The sequence below is a fragment of the Oncorhynchus nerka genome, linkage group LG23 (genome assembly GCF_034236695.1).
Source record: "Oncorhynchus nerka isolate Pitt River linkage group LG23, Oner_Uvic_2.0, whole genome shotgun sequence".
Lineage (NCBI taxonomy): Eukaryota > Metazoa > Chordata > Actinopteri > Salmoniformes > Salmonidae > Oncorhynchus > Oncorhynchus nerka.
The window spans coordinates 54,218,900-54,237,975 of record NC_088418.1 but is presented as its reverse complement, the minus strand read 5'-3'; the positions used below and the strand labels follow the sequence as shown (position 1 = coordinate 54,237,975).

The following is a 19,076-nucleotide window of genomic DNA, read 5'->3' as shown; positions in this document are numbered from 1 at the left end:
TCTGGCTGTGCCGGGTGGAGATTATAACAGAACATGGCCAAGATGTTCAAATGTTCATAAATGACCAGCATGGTCGAATAATAATAAGGCAGAACAGTTGAAACTGGAGCAGCAGCACGGTCAGGTGGACTGGGGACTGCAAGGGTCATCATGTCAGGTAGTCCTGGGGCACGGTCCTAGGGCTCAGGTCCTCCGAGAGAGAGAAAGAAAGAAAGAGAGAATTAGAGAGAGCATATGTGGGGTGGCCAGTCCTCTTCTGGCTGTGCCGGGTGGAGATTACAACAGAACATGGCCAAGATGTTCAAATGCTCATAAATGACCAGCATGGTCGAATAATAATAAGGCAGAACAGTTTAAACTGGAGCAGCAGCACAGCCAGGTGGACTGGGGACAGCAAGGAGTCATCATGCCAATGTGTTATAGTATTTATATAAATAGGCCTGGAATCTTTATCATTGGATTGTAAATATGAAGGTCTACTATCGCCTGTCTACTGAAAAAATACCAACTATGCCCAGTAGATGTCAGATGCATCCCATCCAAACTCTAGGCCTAGGGAAAATTCATGTCAGTCAAATCACTTTAAGTGATCAGAATTTTTTTACATGTAACTATCAATATATTCCCATGAATTTGTTGCAATTTCCATCCTTACATTTGTGCATAATTGTTTATAGTGAGTGCCAGTTGAGGTTGCTGAGGGAAGGATGACTCATAATAATATCTGGAATGGAGTCAATGGAATGGTACCAAACACGTGGTTTCCATGGTCAACATTCCAGACATTATTATGAGCCGTCCACCCCTCAGCAGCCTCCACTGGTGATTGTGCTGTCGTTACCATATGCCAGGGAGTTACACTCACGGCTGTACAGCAAGATTGAAACTCTCTCATATTACATTGGTGGCAGAGGTGGGATAGTCTCTGCTGTCTCTGGACTATGTTGTAAGTGCACAATTGGGCTTCATGCAAAAGTACACATAGGGAGAGTAGGGCTAATTTGCTGATAATAGGCTTATATCCTACATCAGGAGTACTCAGCTCTTACCCTACGAGGTCCGGATACGAGATCCGGAGCCTGCTGGTTTTCTGTTCTACATATTAATTAAGTCCCAGGTCTAAAGCGCCCCCTCAAACAAATGCCATGGAACTGGCTTTGAGGTCCTGAGTTGAGTTTGAGGGGCCTACATGCATAGTATAATTGACACATGCTATAGAGGGAAAATATTGTTATGAGAGTTTTATTCAAATATGCACCTTTTGGAGGACCCACGGGGACCTCTTGAAACCCCAGGGGCCCTAGACAACCAGCTGAGGGGAGTTCCTTACTAATTAGTGACCTTAGTGCATCGCTCAAGTACAAGGGTGGAGTGAAAACACGCAGACACTCAGCCCTCCGTGTGTAAACATCATAGGCAATATCCCGATATGGGGTACCCCTTTAAGAAAGAAGTGGCTGCAGAAGAGAGTCTGGCTGCAGGCTAGACTAAAGTGTGTTTCTTGAATATAATTATTTAATTGGCTCCCTGGATCTCGTATGCGTCTCTTTCTAGCAATGAACCATTTGGAGATCTTTCTCCCCAATAAGAAACGCCTACGAAACTCAGGAAACCAATAAGGTAATTCTACGCAAGGAACGCCTTTTTTTTACCAGGCTGCAGTCAAACCCTCTGCAGCAAGTGGGCTGGGCTCAATACTGAGAATTCACGTCATTTCGCCGTTTACACATCCAAGTCAATGAGCAGCACCACGGAGATGTCTGCCTTTTACACCCGTCTTCCAGGAAGAGAATTAACCAACGCGTCGCCGAAATGTAGAGCACAGCACCTACAGAAAACAAAGAACTTTCACGCGTTTATGATAAACATGGTTATATAATGGATCGATAATAAACCCTAAACGTATTTATTACGTGGCCCTGTAACCCTCCCCAAGTCAGGGAGTCGGATGTGGGTGTTTTTTTCTGGTTTATTTCAAAGAGGAGAACGAGAAAAGGAAAGTGGGAAGAGGAGAACTTCCTGAATTTAGCGAGACATGTCAGAATCCTCATCGCAGATCATAACCAAGGTATTTGTTGATTTTATAAAGCAGAATCAAGTTCTAGGACGCCGGGGTGAGATGCGCTTGACGCAGTCGTGTTGTTGACAACTGCATCGTGTGTGTTGGTAATCATCTGTTGCTGAGGGGAACGTTTCGCCGCTGTGTTGTATACTACAGCAGCGCCTGGTAAGTCCATCCATGCTGCGCTACAAGTTTACCGACTTCGCAGCACACCTGAGATAAACGTTTTTCGCCAGGACGTTCGTTTTCATAGGCTATTGGTGCCTTTAAGACAACTGAGAACTCGGGGAAAAACGAGGTCAAATCATGACGTCAGTGATCTTGAGGTCGGAAAGTCGGAGCTATAGAAAGATGCCCTAAACGATTTATCCCAGTCGGAGCTCGTTTTTTTTCTGTGTTGCTAGTTGTCATGAACGCACTGAAGTCAGAAGTCGGAGATTTCAGAGTTCCCAGTTGTTTTGAACGCGCCATGTGGCTTGTTTGAAAACCACCAGAAATGTGACTATCCTTATATATCGTATACACAGGTAATTCATTTTCTATACAATACATTTTGTATATGTAAACCTGACATGTGTAGGCCTAAAATATGTAAAACAGTTGCAGTGCATAAATGCATGGTGGTTATCATGTTATTACATTACAGTAACAGTCTAAAGATGGCTCTTCAAATTTCAGGTGACAAGGAAACTATTTGAGATTGTTGGGATGCAACCCTAAGAGAGTAGGCCTAAAGATATTTTGGAATGATATTGTTTTGCAGAGAAAAGTAGCAGAGTTTTTGAAGGCTATAGCTATATGTATGCCCCTAAACACACACACTCGCACACAAACTCACTCTCTTGCCCCCTCTCGGCCCTATCTGTACCTGAACCCCTTTTTGACGGTACATAACCTTGTCAAATCTGCGCTGTACACATGCAAAATCTTCTAAAAGTAAGACTTGATATAGTGTATTATTGTTGGCTATAGGCTACCAAAATACATGAAGTATTCTTGAAGAGTAGGGCGGTCTGCATAATAAAATGAGATTAAAAGCTCATTGCTACATATTAACCAGCCACAGTGAGTTCCTAATACAGTAGGCTAATAGGAACTAGCCATTTTAGATTGACTGACCAATCCATGTTATAAGATGCTGCTGTTGGCAAACGGAGAGCCTATAAACATCACATTCAGCAGCACTGTTGATGTTCCATAGAAGGTCCAGAATAGAAAGAGGCAAATGAATGATGTTAGAAGACCATTGTACACAACAGCACATGCATACATTGTCAGGTTGACAGGTTACATTTTGTATAAGTAAATGTGCACAAATACCAGTAAGTTCAACCTCCTGTTTAGTGACTGGCTGCATTGACCACGCAAACACACCAGCATCTTTCACCAAATAAGTCAAATACGATTTTATGAATAAAAAGATTTGCTATGTGTGGGTACCTTATCACTTAGATAAAGAATGTGTAAATGGTGTTATAGTTTCTCGGTGTGGTGATTCTCCGGCTGTTTGGGTTTAAGGATGGTTTTCGGGGAGGTTTGTAACTAAGGCATGCTTTGTGTCTCTGTGTATCTATTCATAGCAGGAGAGGAGCTCATTCAGTCCTTCCTCCGTCAGCCCCCTGCCAAACTCCACTTCCTCCCCCGTCCATGCTCCCACGGCCAGGCCAGCCAGCCGAATGGAGGACGAGCCTGCCAGGCTGCCCGTGCACCTGCGTGAGTCACTCACACAAACATGCAGACACGCACACGCACACACAACTCATGACACCCACAGGCGCACACAGAGAACACATGGCAGTCATAATCAACAAACGAATCTCTTTGTCTTTTCAGCCTGCATTTTTCTTATCCCATAAACATTTGTTTTGAGAGCATTTGACCTCAGAAAATGTCAGATTGAAAGCCATGATTTACTTTAGCTACTTGCATGTCACGTCATCACTCCAACTGGCATCACTCTCCCCACGAGGACAGACATACCTACTCATGTATCCCTCCTCTGAGGTGCAGCAGACCCAGGGTCAAGGACCAATACAAGACATCTTTCCTGGACCATAGCAGAGTCACTGTACTGGAACACTACACAGTGGAATTCAACACAGCAGGACAGTGACAGCCAACACAACTCAGTACACGGCAGCACCGCAGTGTTCAGTACAATAACACCTCAGGGTACTGAAGGACAGCACACAACACAAGGTAGCTCAGTACAAGAGAATAGAGAACAGCACAGAATAATAGCCCAGTGTAATGGAGGAGTATAACATGTAAAGAGTTTAGGAGAAGAAAGGAAGTAGGAGATGGGTTGGGCTGGGGAGAGTCTAGAAATAGGAGAGAGAGTGAGGTATTACAGGACAGGACAGACAAGAAGGAAAGCAGGCAGAAGGCTGTAAATATGAGGCATGGTAAAGAGAAGATTTGTATCCAGAGGGCAGATGCGTATATTGATTTACTGTGCTACTTTACATTATTCTGCACTGTTGAGGAAGAGCAGCAAGTAATAATTTCACTGTATCATTTATACCCACGTGACGAATAAACTTCAATTTGAGGTGTTTATTGACCTGACATGGTTGGAAAAGTGAGAGCAATGGTGGAAACCATGTTTTGTACCTATTCTTAAGACCAGTAAAATCCCCAAGGGCCTCAAAAAAGAGGGGAAGGAAGAGGGACAAGGAGAGGAGGGAACATGACAACCGTGTACTGTCTGGTGGAGCTGACGGCAGGTCTCAACCGGCCACTGCCTGAGCCAATAAAACAACAGGCGGGGTTGGATCACAGCCAGGATATAGACTGGGTGTTTATAGAGTTGTAGAGTCACTGGGCCTGCTCTGTGTGAAAAACTTAATGTTTAACCAGGCACCTTTTAACATGTATGACTTTTAGGGCTTTGAAGACTAGTGAGATTCGTCTTTGTATTTCTTCAGTGAGTTTGGATATAAATCTTCCCACTGGGCACAGACATCAATTAAACGTCTATTCCATGTTGGTTCAACGCAATTTCGTGGAAACAGCGTTAATTCTACCAGTTTGTGCACAATGATTTGTCGTGGGAACTTTTGAGGGTAATTGACCTAAATATTGGCGGTTTGTTGGTGTGTTTGGCAAAGATATGGTACAGTACTCCTAAATTATACCAGTATATTAACACACTTTGTGGTAAGCTCAATATCTAAAAGAAATGACCTGTAGTGTCTATCCACGTGGACCATACAGAGGAAATTCCCCATTTCCACTTCCCCTTTTGTATTGTCATAGAAAAAGGAAGAACGTTTAACATGTCTGTTTTGGTCTGAGGTTGTCTGTTAGGGCCGTTTATCTGGGCGTGGTGAATGTGGTCTGCTGGACCGTGAGCTTCAATTCAACTTTTTGGTTGAATCTTTAGATTAGGCAAGATTTCCCTCGTTTATACATGTTGACTCTGTCTTTAACTCTGTGAAATATATGAACTACCCTTCACCTGTAGGCCTACAGTTCCCAAACCTCTTATTGGAACCTTGTTTGGCTCAAAGCCATCACTCTTCCTGAAAGAAAGAATGAAAGCGGGGGGGGAGAGGAAATTGCAGTGTGGGCAGAAATCCGCCTTCTCCATTTCCTGAGGAGGAAGTGGATTAGATCAGGGGGAGAGTTGTAGCCGTCTCCCCACTCTCAAAGAAGGCTTCTCTTCTTTTTACCCCATTTAGCCAGGAGTGTTAGAAACCACCCCACTCTGAATGGGAGAGGTTTGCCTGGGTGAATGTTCTTGAAGTGGTGATGTTAAGAGTTACATTTCTCCATCACATTGGCGGATTTTCACGTTAATCCTCCAATTTCCTGTCTGTTAGCTGTCTCATTGTTGAACTATAGAACATGCACATGAAAAAAAAAATAAGCACAGCTGTAAAACACTTGATTATACTGTTTGGTTGCACTGGATGTCAGCTTTTGAGTGAAGTGGATGACTTTTCAACCCTCAATTCGATTCCATTAATCGTGTTAACTTAATTGTCTTGCAATGTGTCAGCCTCAAGGTCACCCGCCTAGCAGACACTTAAGAAGCGTAGCAGTGTCATTCAGGCTCACTGCAATAAGGGATTCACTCTATTTACTGACGTCACGACAAGTCGGGCGGGCACTGATGGGGAGGTAACATTGAGACACCTGTGACAAGTTCAAAGAATATGGAGTGAGTGTCTATGGGAATTTGTATGGAGAGTACAGTTTACATTAAACATGGAAGCTTATTGAACATGAGAAATCTCTTGCTGGGTGACGGAGAAAGAAGCCTCGTCTTGGATACTTGGCTTGCTGCTGTTTTTCTTTGTAAACCTTTCTCAATAGATTGAGTTTGCTTTGCTCACAGCTGGGTTTCTACTGTGTGTGTGTGGGTGGCTGAGTGTGTGTGTGTATGAGACTGTCTTTGTGTACAGGCATGTTGGAGTTGGTGTGTGCTTGTGTATTAGTCAATCTCCTTGTGTGTGCATGTCTACATGTCACTCTGTTAGTAATTGTACTGTGTGTGTGTGTGCCTGCATACTAGTTTGTGGAGTCTTTCTGTATGTGTACAGATGTTTGTGTGCATATCAACGGTACAGTACACACAGAAGGGTATTTGAGTGTCTTGTGTGTGTGCAGTCATTGTATATGTGTGACTGTGTGTAACCCAGTGCCTTTCAGAGGGGAAAGCCGTTCTCATCCTCAGGAATTTCCTGAGTGGGCAGACGGCGCTTCCTGAATAAATGTTGTTGTTTTTCCCCCTTCGTTCCCTTTTCTCCCTCTGAAAGGGGAAACTATTCTCACATGCCAACAGCCAAGTGGAGAGAAGCCCCTTCTCTTCCTGTTTGAAACACTCCACATGCCATCAGGGAAGGAAGGAGGTTTAGGAGGAAAGTGGGGGTCATAGTTCCCCACCCTAAACCAGGCAGGGAGAAAACTGAGCCCACCAGACAGATTGATGCTTAAAAGACATCGCTATGCTGCTAATGCTACCCATTCTGCCTAGTGGGGCGGCAGGGTAGCCTAGTGGTTAGAGCGTTGGACTAGTAACCGAAAGGTTGCAAGTTTGAATCCCCGAGCTGACAAGGTACAAATCTGTCGTTCTGCCCCTGAACAGGCAGTTAACCCACTGTTCCTAGGCCGTCATTGAAAATAAGAATTTGTTCTTAACTGACTTGCCTAGTAAAATAAAGGTAAAATTAAAATTTTAAAAATTAAAGGGCGACTGCACTTCCTTTGGCTTTGTTTTGAAGATTGCTCAATAAGAAATGCTAGAGACCACAACTGAAGCCAAACCAGAGTTATTACTTCTAAACAAAATAACTTTTTGGGGTTCTCATACACTTACAATTGTGTTTTGATTATAGCTTGAACAGTCAATAAGACTATTTGGTTGTGATCTTTGCAAAATAACTGTTTTGGATGCCGCAGTTGTTAGCTAGAATGCTAATGCTCATTGACATAGTCTGTAGCAAAAGCTAGCCAAAGAGTAATTTTACTGGTTGAAGTTGAAATGTTTTTAAAGTAAAATGCAGTTGATTTGCGATGATGACACAAACATTCATACGAGCCTTAAAGGCCCATTTAAAATTCAAAAGTAGTGTGAAATGCTATCAAAAGCTGGCGTTCTATAAGAACTTCCCCGTGTTATGCCACCAACTTGTGCGTATCGCTCTCGTGAGGCAATGTTTGCAAACACAGAAATGGGTTTATTGTACCTTGGCAGGTGTTTGTCCCTCCTGACTCACTGTTGCAACAACAACCACTTCCTCAAAATATTAATTCATTTAGAGGGTTTTGCAGAGGAGGTCTTAGTCGCGCAATTTTGCATCTAGCTAAGGTGTTTGGTGCAGTAATTCTTAAGTAAAAACATTTGCATAAAAAAACTAGTCTGCACTGCATACAGTCTATCGAGCCAGGAAAGTCTGGCTCCGCGCTCTGGACTGATTTCTGAGAACAATAATATCTTTACAGTATCATCTGTAAGCTGTCAAACTATTGTAAATAAAACACAAGCAACACACTGTTTATCAGTGTACAAATCACTTGCTAGCTAGCAAAGTTCCAACTCTGTGTTTGTCAATTAAGCTAGCAAGTAGGGGCAAGCAGGCACACTGAGCAGCCAGGCCACAATCATCTTATCATGTCAGTGGTGAGTTGTCTGCTTCGGTGCTGTTATTTATTTTAATAGATTTTTTTACTTTCTCACCATCTATTACCAGAATGTGAGTCTGTCTGGCAGTGTTTAATAGGGAATCATGTTACAAAACAGGTCGCGGGAAGTACAAGATGCTTGCGAATGGGTTTTGGAATATTGAGCAGTGCTCTCTGATCGTCTCATTTTGCCCCCAAAAAAGTGTCAGACTCGAGTGATTGACACTATCAAACATAATCAAGTGGCCACTCCATAAAGGGCTTAGGGTCAAGGGTTATTTCAACATAACGTTGGCGAGATCAGTTGTCTTATGTAAAAGTCTAAGATGCTGTGTAATGGGCAGATCTGTTTCACAGTCTGGAGGTTCTGGCTGGATAGAGCGCGTGCAGCTGATGGAGCGCAATCAGTACAGCTGCTCCTCTCGTGTGAGTGGGCATGACCGTAATCCATACCCAACCCCCCAGTAAGTCACGACAAACTCATTTACAGAACTCCGTTTTGGATGAGACTGTCTTCATGACCAAAATTATCCTATTTACACGTTGTAGATAATTTTGACCCTACAATTGATGTTTCTAACTTATATCGATATAACCAACTTCTCTGGTTTTAAACGGCCTAAGGGGCAGTTGACATTTTTAAGTGAAGCGCCTACTGCAAATGTCATTAGCATAGATGACATGCTAATTTCCATGACATTGTGGTTTAGTACAGAATAATTCTGGATTGAACAATGAGGTCAAACTGAGAACAGCTATTCACTTGAACATCTCTGAAACCTCTAGCTGGGCTGATGTATGTTCCTAATACATTTGCATAATTTCGTATGCAACATGTCATATATATGAAACCTTCAATCCTGTAAGGGTCTGTTAACGTGAAACATTGCATTTATTCTAAGTTCTTGGTTGGTATTCTATGGCTCTAAGCTCTCAAGGGCATAGCTGGCTCTGTTTAGTCTGTTTGAACAAAAACCTCAATCAAGCATGTACACGTTCTGTGGTCTGTTTGCCCAAAGAGAAGGAAAGCATGGTAGCTTGTAGGTGTGCATTTAAGATTCACAAGTGTAGCTTTTTAGGTACAGCATTAGTACAGTACTACTCGTTCCTACATTTTCTAAAAGAGGGTTGGCCTTCTCTTATAAAAACGCATAAATAGAATCAGTGAAGGCAGGAACTTGTTGAAAACAAACTACAGTACATGAGCCAGCTTGCCCCCAATGCACAACATACTATCAAACAGGTTGCGCTACTTGCTGCCCATAAACCAAGCGTTTGATTGGTCATCTGTTTTATACTTGTTTTGACTGGATGGAGTCCAATCCGGCTGGATTTGGAACACACCGTTTCCGATGAGGTGAAGTATGTAGTTTGCATATTGACCTGGAGCGAGAGAAAGGAGGGGGGATAAAGTGAAGGACAGAAACGGGGAGGGTGAGAGAAGAGGGTGTGAGTAAGGGAAATGTGTAAGATGTTACACTCTGATGCCTGACTCACAAGGTCAAAAGGCCTCTTCTCCCTCCTACCCTGCATGAAGAAAAGCTATTTTCAATCAAGAATGGAAGACAATTCAAGAAGGAAAGCAAACATTTGCAGCAAAGGTAAATGACTATAGAGAGCATTGATTCAGGAAACATACTTTTGACCAAAGTCCTTAGCTGTCAAAAGCATTTGCCAACTTCTATAGCATTTACAGGTAAAACTGTACACACACACACACACTCTACTGGTCTGACCTTTAGAGGTCTACAGAATGGACACATATTTCCCCTGTATGTTCTGTTTGGCTGAGAGAGGAGTTAAAGAGGTTGTGGAGGGTAACGACGAAACAAGATACCAGTGATCTCATCCCTTCTCTCCTTCATTCATCCCATGCACTTCCGAGTTTCCCCGGCAACAGCGTGCATCACTGTGTGAGTGCGGGGGCCTGCAAATCCACAGAGTGAAAATTATGTGTCATCAGAGAGGATTAGTAGCCCACGGTTTAGTCAAGGGCCTTTCGGGTTGATCCGCCGGTCGTGTTCGAGAGTGTTTCATCCCATACACAAACAGACTGCACACCAGAAACCCGAGATGGTGTCCAACAAAGACACGGATGGTGAAACGAGAGGGGGGCTGAAATTGATTTGGTCATGAACACTGAAACAGTAAATCTTCAGTGAAATGTGAAAAGGATTGGGCGAAAGGGGAAACTGCTCTGAGCCTGTGAGGGACATTAAGATGTGGGGCTAATCAAAGAGGCACTGTCATTCTCTTTCCTCCTGATCTTATTCTGGCTGCCTCAGCTTCTCTCTTTCCTCTCTCTCTCACCATGTGTTTGTCTGCTGAGTCTTAATATCCGTTTCTCTTCCTGTTGGTCTTCTTTTTTCTACCACTTCTCCATTATTGTTTCTGGTTCACATCACTCTCTCTATCCCCCCCCCCCTCCCTGCTCTATCCTTTTCTCTCTCTCCGCTCTCTCCGTTGCTGCTGACTGTTGATAAACCTCACAGCGTCGCTCCCTAAGCTTACCGTAGGAAGTTTCCTGTGCTGAAACGGAGCCCATGCTGGATCGCTTCCTGCCCAAGCGTGTTTGCCCCCCCTCCGCTGGGCCCTGTGCAGATGGCTGGGTCCAGCAGGCCGGATCTCAGTGGAGTTTTGGCAGCGTTGTGCCTTCCCTCTCTTTCTCTCTCTCTCTCTCTCCGGCCGTGGAGAGAACATACCACGGCAGTGACCTCACAGCCAGGGCCTCCCTGCACGCCGTACGCATCACTAAGGTTATGTGATTAAGGGGTCACCCGTAGGCGGCACAGCTGGTGGATGCTGAGCATATGGTAATTAGATCTGTTCTCTTGTTAGGTGATACCTTACTGATAGTGTTTGTTCATGGGAGGCAATGGCATTGTTCGGTTGTTCAATCTAAAATCTAGAGCTGGCATTAGAATGAAAGGATATGAAAACATATTTCATTGGGACATTCTAAAATCCCTACAAACAATGGGCTGTAGTCCTCATGTTATTCTTGAACACCGGTATCCAACTGTTGTATGATTTACACCTTTACTCATAAAAGGGCTCTTTACTTGTCATATGTGACCCTTTGGGGGCCAATTGGCCCCTGATTGAAAATCCAGCTCAGCTAGATAACCAGATGCATGGCCCCTGTGACAATCTGTAGTATTTTTCACAGACTCTGGTTCTGACTTGTGGAGGCTATCTAAGTAGACCCTGTGTAGTGATGGAATAGGCTGCTTAAAACATTCCATTACACATCAAGTTGTTCACTGGCTATATAAACTCAGCAACAAAAAAAAAATGTCCTCTCACTGTCAACTGCTTACATTTTCAGAAAACTTAACAAATGTAAATATTTGTATGAACAAAACAAGACTCAACAACTGAGACATAAACTGAACAAGTTCCACAGACATGTGACCAACATAAATGGAATAATGTGTCCCTGAACAAAGGGGGGGTCAAATCAAAAGTAACAGTCAGTATCTGGTGTGGCCACCAGCTGCATTTAGTACTGCAGTGCATCTCCTCCTCATGGACTGCACCCGATTTGCTAGTTGGGCCAATGGGATTGAGATCCGGGCTCTTCGCTGGCCATGGCAGAACACTGACATTCCTGTCTTGCAGGAAATCACGCACAGAACGAGCAGTATGGCTGGTGGCATTGTCATGCTGGAGGATCATGTCAGGATGAGCCTGCAGGAAGGGTCCCACATGAGGGAGGAGGATGTCTTCCCTGTAATGCACAGCGTTGAGATTGCCTGCAATGACAACAAGCTCAGTCCTATGATGCTGTGACACACCGCCCCAGACCATGATGGACCCTCCACCTCCAAATCGATCCAGCTCCATTGCACAGGCCTCAGTGTAATGCTCATTCCTTCGACGATAAACGCAAATCCAACCATCACCCCTGGTGAGACAAAACCGCAACTCGTCAGTGAAGAGCACTCTTTGCCAGTCTTGTCTGGTTTGTGGCCATAGGCGACGTTGTTACCGGTGATGTCTGGTGAGGCCCACAAACCCTCAGTCCAGCCTCTCTCAGCCTATTGCAGACTGTCTGAGCACTGATGGTGCATTCCTGATGTAACTTGGGCAGTTGTTGTTGCCATCCTGTACCTGTCCTGCAGGTGTGATGTTCCGATGTACCGATCCTGTGCAGGTGTTGTTACACGTGGTCTACCACTGCGAGGACGATCAGCTCTCCGTCCTGTCTCCCTGTAGCACTGTCTTAGGCGTCTCATAGTAGGTACATTGCAATTTATTTCCCTGGCCACATCTGCAGTCCTCATGCCTCCTTGCAGAATGCCTAAGGCATGTTCACGCAGATGAGCAGGGACCCTGGGCATCTTTCTTTTGGTGTTTTTCAGAGTCAGTAGAAAGGCCTCTTTAGTGTCCTAAGTTTTCATAACTGTGACCTTAATTGCCTACCATCTGTAAGCTGTTAGTGTCTTAACGACCGTTCCACAGGTGCATGTTCATTAATTGTTTACGGTTCATTGAACAAGCATGGGAAACAGTGTTTAAATCCTTTACAATGAAGATCTGTGAAGTTATTTGGATTTTTACAACAACAAAAAATTGAAAGACATAGTTTCTTTTTTTGCTGGGGTTAGTTATGTCCATATGCTATATTCTAGATCAACTTTCCCTTCACAAGCCCTGCCAATCTCTCTTCTCTATCTCAATATGGAAGGGAAGAGAGAAATGGGAAACTGACAGTCTAAGGGACGTTTCTTTTTATATTGATTGTTCCCAGTATAAAACGTTCTTTGTTTGACGGGTGGGGGGGGGAGCGATCGCTCTGAAACAGCGCACGGGTTCAGATTATTCCTGTGACAGTGACATTGCGCGCACCGCCAGCCAAAGATAACAGTTGTCCCATTCCAAGAGGAAGTGTTTGAGGCCTGGCGATAAGTGAGACGTAGAAACTGCTGCTCTTTGTCTGGTGTAGGCGTGATGGATGCTACTCTGGTGGTTTGCTGTGTGTGTGTGTGTGTGTGTGTGTGTGTGTGTGTGTGTGGTGAAGCACAACGTTACTGTAAATCTGTTCACAGGTTAGAGCCTAGTACACATGTATGAATGTAAATATAGGCCACCCAGTACCCAATGACGTCATCTAGATCATGGCTCTCCAACGCTGTTCCTGGGGAGAGACTCTCCTGCTACAGACGCCAGAGAAAACAGTTCCTGACAAACAACAATTACATTTCTGTCAGTGATTTATGTGCTAAACATCTCGTACTCTCAATTGCAAAATGATGAGCAAGACTGGGAAAACAATAGGACAACTCAATATGCCGTATAAACCCATGGTAAGGCTTTCTAGCTGATATGAATTACATGCTGTTTACTTTCTAGACATCCACTGCTCTCTGATTCCCGCGGTCACCTGCCATTGTTTTCCCTTTGAATACTATTGTATTGTTCATGTGTGGGTTTAACGAAAAATGTCATGTGATTTTTATGACATCAATTTCCTAAAATAATGTATAGAATGCACCTGAAGGTTTGATTTAACCACGTTGTTATTGCTTAGGTTACAAGGAACAAGGTTACATTTTCTAAGTCATGGTCCTGGTCACACATTTATAGTGAGCGTTGATTCCTGGGCTATTGCTCAGTCACTAATGCGTTTGGGCGATCCATCAGTGCAGATGTTTTGCTCTCGTAAGTTCCCACGGCAGTGAGAAATATTTCAGAGCCTGAAGGGTGAAAAATGTCAGAGCTGTTTCCTCTGGTATTCCTTTAGTGTGTCCTTGCCTTTTATGCACTATGCATTAGATTACTCTAATACACATGTAGTTAGTTATACACTATGTTTTAGACAGACTGAGAGAAAGCCACAGGCTTTCCTTAGCGAAATAAATCTAACAGGGTTATCTCACAAATATTGACAAACATTAAGCAAATATGAATGTGAGCACGCATGACTGAAGTTTCATCTTTCTTGTTCGACACCTCCATTCCTGCACTCTGCTTATCTCACCTCATACCCTCCCCCCTTCTCCCCCGCCCCCTCTCTGCTATAATCTTCGAATCAATCCCTCTTACTTTGATCTCCTTCCCTCATTTCCCTTTTTACTGCCACCTCTGTCTCCTTCCTCCCTCTCTCCCTTTGCTCCTTCCTTTACTTCCCCCCCGGTCTCCCTCCTCCCCAACACTTTACTCTCTCTTCTACCACTCCTCTCTCCCTCCTATCCCCCCTCGCTCCCTCCACCCCCAGGCCTGCAGCCGGTGTTCTGGAGCAGGGAGGACGTGGGCCAGTGGTTGCGCTGGGCCGAGAGGGAGTTTGCCCTGCGGCCCAACACCAGCGGCAGCTTCCAGATGAACGGCAAGGCCCTGCTCCTCCTCACCAAGGAGGACTTCCGCTACCGTTCGCCCCACTCCGGTACGTCCACCTCCCACGGCCCTTATTAATTCAAACGGTTGCTATGTTATTAGACCGCATTTCTAACAACATGCTCATGTTTAACAATAATTAATACTGAAGGGGGAATGACTTTGGAGAAATGGCACACTGACCTAAGATAATGGCCATGTGTTTAGGGCATTCGCTTAATGTCTTTGATAGACGTCTAGCCTAGCAATATCAGGTGATTTAGCAGCTGCCTTAGTGGAGTTGCTGTCTGTCTTTATTGTTGGGGGGAGGAAGTAGGAGACTGGTTGGGTAAACGGCCGATCAGGAAGTGCAAACCGACCTCAACCGTCACCTGCTAACACCAGGAATTTCCCCTGCAGTGCCGTGTTAAACAGCAGGGCCAGAAAGTGAGAACTGAAAGGGGTTTATGTGTACAAGCGTGTGTGCCTGTGGCGTCTTCACTTCCTTTATGAGAACCATTTCCTTGATGTTCTGACGGGAAGCCTCTCAAATTGAAGTGAAAAAACTCCCTCCATTCTATTGATTCTCTTTGAGGGAAATACTCTCTCAGAGCCCTTCATATACAGGTAGCGAGTTAAATGTTTCAGGGTGACCTAATCATGCCATTTTTACACCATTTTTAAACGGTGTTATGCTAATGCCATCTCTGTTGTAGAAGATACTACAGGCTTTTTTTCTTATCGTCTGACACAATCAACCTAGACTTAACACAGGAATCTAGGAGTGAGTCACATGGTTGGTTTATGACTAGACTTGCCATTAGGATTCTGTCACGTCCATGACCACCTCAAGTAGGCTGCTTTGTAGGAGAACGGCCGAGGTACGGAAGTTGCTAGGCAATAATATCAAGTCTTGAAACGGTCTCTTGGCAGGCTGACTCATTAGCAACACTATGACTCTTGTCTTGATCTGTTGGCATCATTTACCATCTGTTTGGTCCGAACATGTTTTAAAACTTTTTTGAATCCTTTTGATGACATTGATTGACAGCTGCTGCCCTGTCTATGGGGTGCACCATTGGAGGGGCTCATACGGTAACGTCTGACCTCTAACCACTGACCTGTGTATCCTGCAGGGGACGTCCTGTACGAGCTGCTGCAGCACATCCTGAAGCAAAGGAAGCCGCACGCCTCCTACCCCTCCGCCTACTTCCCCGGCAACTCCTTCCACCCTCTGCCAGAGGGAGCTCTCCAGCACCACAAACTGGAAGGTCAGTGATGTTCATTAGTGCACACTGTAGCACAGGGCTTTGTAACAGCAAATTCAAATCTGTGTTCAGACAAGTTCATGTTGTACATTGCATTTCACTCTCCCTACTGAACACCAGCCTGATGGTGTTCTTGAGATCACACCTACTGAAGGAAGAATGGAGAGCGATGATTACAGGACAGCGTTGAATTGAATGGGGGGAATGCAGTGGCGTTGAGTTCAATAACCTTAGGATGGCTGTTGATTATTGTAACGTGATCTTTGAGAGCCAGTTCACTTGGAAAGCATTTCTCAGACCAATATGAAATCAACTTATTAGCCTATGGGGGGGAAAGAAAACAACATTTGAGGCCCATTATGGAGTGGAATATTGAACGCATCACCATTGCATCACTTTCCTGACAATATTATTTTGTTATTCATCAAACTTGTCTGCCAGAAGAATTTCGCAATTCTGTTCTTGCCTAGGGGGATTTGTCGTGAGTAATTTCCCCTGAAGAACCCAACTGATCTGACTTCTGTTTCACAGGAGTTACTCAACAATCTTAGAAGGTGGCTTCAATTCAAGTATTTAATTACACATGATTAGCAAAAATCAGTTGGTCATGTAGCAATACAATTGCGAGAAAGCATCTCAAGTATGCTTTAAGTGAATCTGACAAAGTAGCAAGTGGTTCAATGGTCTACTCTAGAGAGAGGTGTTTAAGTCTCTGTTTAATATCCACCTGAAAAGAGGAGGGACTTCGTGCTACACTTTGGACTCGTTTCCCTGGCATGGATAGATGGAAATAGGAGGAGCAATGGGAGGAGAGGTGTGGGGTTGGAGTGTTGACAATGAAACCTGCTCCACAAGGAAATGCTTCTATATTTAAACAACCTTTGGTCTAGGAGTTGAATATCTACAGTTCCTCATCTCTACATGTTTTATAGGGGAAGTGATTGGGTTAGACGATTAAGATGCTCAGGACTTCCTTGTTGTTCGGTATGCTAGTTTTGGTATGCAGAAGCAAAGAGATTTCTTTCTTGCTTAGAGGCAAAGAATACTAGCTATTCACATGTAAACACTAAGTAAATGTGTACTGTACATGTTATAATGTCCTACCCAGTAGAGGGCAGTCCAAATTAATCACTAATAATCTACCACCCACATACATTGAGAAATGATGAAGTTTGTAAATGTGTGTAGTGACATCTACTGGACATAATGTAAATATGTTTTGAAACATATATCCAAGGGGCTGCAGGTAGCCAAGTGGTTAGAGCATTGGGCCAGTAACCGATAGGTTTCTGGATCGAATCCCCGAGCAGACAACGTAAAAATGTGTCATTCTGCCCCTGAGCAAGGCAGTTAACCCACTGTTCCCCGTGCGCCAAAGACGTGGATGTCGATTTAAGGCAGTCCCCCGCACCTGTCTGATTCAGAGGGGTTGGGTTAAATGCGGAAGACACATTTCAGTTGAAGGCAGGCATTCAGCTGTACAACTGACAAGGTATCCCCTTTTCCCCTTCATTGCAGAAACGGTACGGCGGACACCACGCAGTACAGAGCTCCAACCCCAGCACCCACCCACCATTGAGCTCCGACACCGCTCCCGCTCGCCTCTGGACCCCAACTATCCACGCCCTGGTGCTGAGGACCACCTCCAGACGTCCTCCCAGCTGCCCGACAGCAACCACCACCTGCCAGAGGACTTGTACACTCTGTCAGTGTCCCCGGCCGCCCCTAACGGCCGCTGCGCCACACCCCGCGAGGCCCCCTGCCCAGGCAGCCCCGGGTGCCAGGACGCTGCCCCCCCTCGTGTCATCCAGCTCATGCCCAGCGCCATCATGCACCCCCTGCTGCTTAGCCCAGGGCGAGGAGGTGGCGCTGGAGACTTCAGGCATGGCCGTGGGGGGCCACCACTTCAGGCCCACCATGAAAACGGGCGTGAGGGGAAGAGCCACATCCAGCTGGCACTGGCCCACCACCAGCAGCTCACTCTGCATCAGCAGGAGGAGGCGCTCTACAGGAACCACCACGTCATTGTGCCTGTCTCGCCACCAGAGGAACAGGCAATGCCCATTGGACGGATAGCAGGTAACTAACACTCCTAACTACTCAGGGTTCATCTTAGAGGGGGGTGGTCACGGCTTCAACCAACTCTGGAGGAAGTGTGGCTAGAAAACAGTTGAAGTTAACAGGTACTGTCTGAAATGTGTCACCTCTAACGTGTTTGTGTTCCCAGACTGCAGGCTGCTATGGGACTACGTCTACCAGCTCCTCTCAGACAGCCGGTACGAGAACTACATCCGCTGGGAGGACACAGAGACCAAAGTCTTCCGCATCATGGACCCCAACGGCCTGGCTCGCCTGTGGGGGAACCACAAGGTAACGAACTCCACCCCCCCCAATGTTTGATTGGAAAAGGCATTTTCCCGCAGTGCCGGTTTTCTTAAAGTTCTGTGTTAACATTCTATCTTGTTCTATTGGTTGTAACAGAACAGGACCAATATGACGTACGAGAAGATGTCGCGAGCACTGAGACACTACTACAAACTGAACATTATCAGGAAAGAGCCAGGACAGAGACTCTTATTCAGGTATGGTAGGGTTTAGTTAAAACCCAATAATTATTTGAAGTTATATATATACACACACACACTTGTCCAGTTTGAGTTAATGATTAACCACTGTGTGTATGTGCGGTTCAGGTTCATGAAAACCCCAGATGAGATTATGAGTGGACAAACTGACAGGCTGGAGCACATAGAGTCGGACACAGATGATCAAATCTACATCAAAGAGGAGTGCTGAGGCCTCTGGGAAATGGAGTCCACTAAAGCGATTAACTACTACAGCCGCTGATGCCTTTCAGAAAGCTGCTCGAACAATCGTTTCAAACCAAGAGCGCCCGGACATTCACTCTATCCAAAACTCAGATGAACTTGAAGGTGACGTCTCTCTGCCTTTTAAAACTTTATAAGATTTTCTTTCCAGACAAATCTTATCAGTTTTCTGTCTTAATTCAAGGAGTTCAAAGGACCTGGTGAAAAGTATATCTCATAAGACATTCCTTTTCCCTGAACTGCCACAGCAAATAAATCATTTCATGCTTGTCATGTCATGTCATATTCTTGATTTTTCGTCCCCACGTCTGCATTAAGTATAAGAAAATGTTGCAATTTGTGCAAATAATGGGAGGGGGTGTGTAGCTGGAACGTTTTCACCACCGAATAAATATTTTTGAATAATTTGTATGGCTGACCTATTTAAACTGCATCTGACCTTATTGCCTGAAGCACAAGTCTAGCAATCATTCC

At 44.8% G+C, this 19,076-nt stretch overlaps 1 protein-coding gene across 5 annotated transcripts; it reads left to right on the top strand.

Annotated features, from left to right (window-relative positions):
* Nucleotides 1–1,720: 1,720 nt before the first annotated feature.
* Nucleotides 1,721–19,009, top strand: LOC115106125 (transcription factor ETV6-like). 5 transcript variants are annotated; one of them, XM_065008269.1, is made up of 8 exons: nt 1,721–2,068; nt 3,646–3,775; nt 14,412–14,576; nt 15,643–15,777; nt 17,293–17,853; nt 18,002–18,144; nt 18,256–18,356; nt 18,468–19,009. In XM_065008269.1, the coding sequence occupies exons 1-8, from the start codon at nt 2,036–2,038 to the stop codon at nt 18,568–18,570; spliced, it is 1,371 nt and encodes a 456-aa protein (XP_064864341.1). In that variant the 5' UTR covers nt 1,721–2,035; the 3' UTR covers nt 18,571–19,009. The 5 variants fall into 5 exon arrangements, with proteins under 5 accessions (XP_064864341.1, XP_064864340.1, XP_064864343.1 ...); XM_065008268.1 differs by having other exon boundaries at nt 3,643–3,775; XM_065008271.1 differs by having other exon boundaries at nt 1,722–2,227.
* Nucleotides 19,010–19,076: the final 67 nt, after the last annotated feature.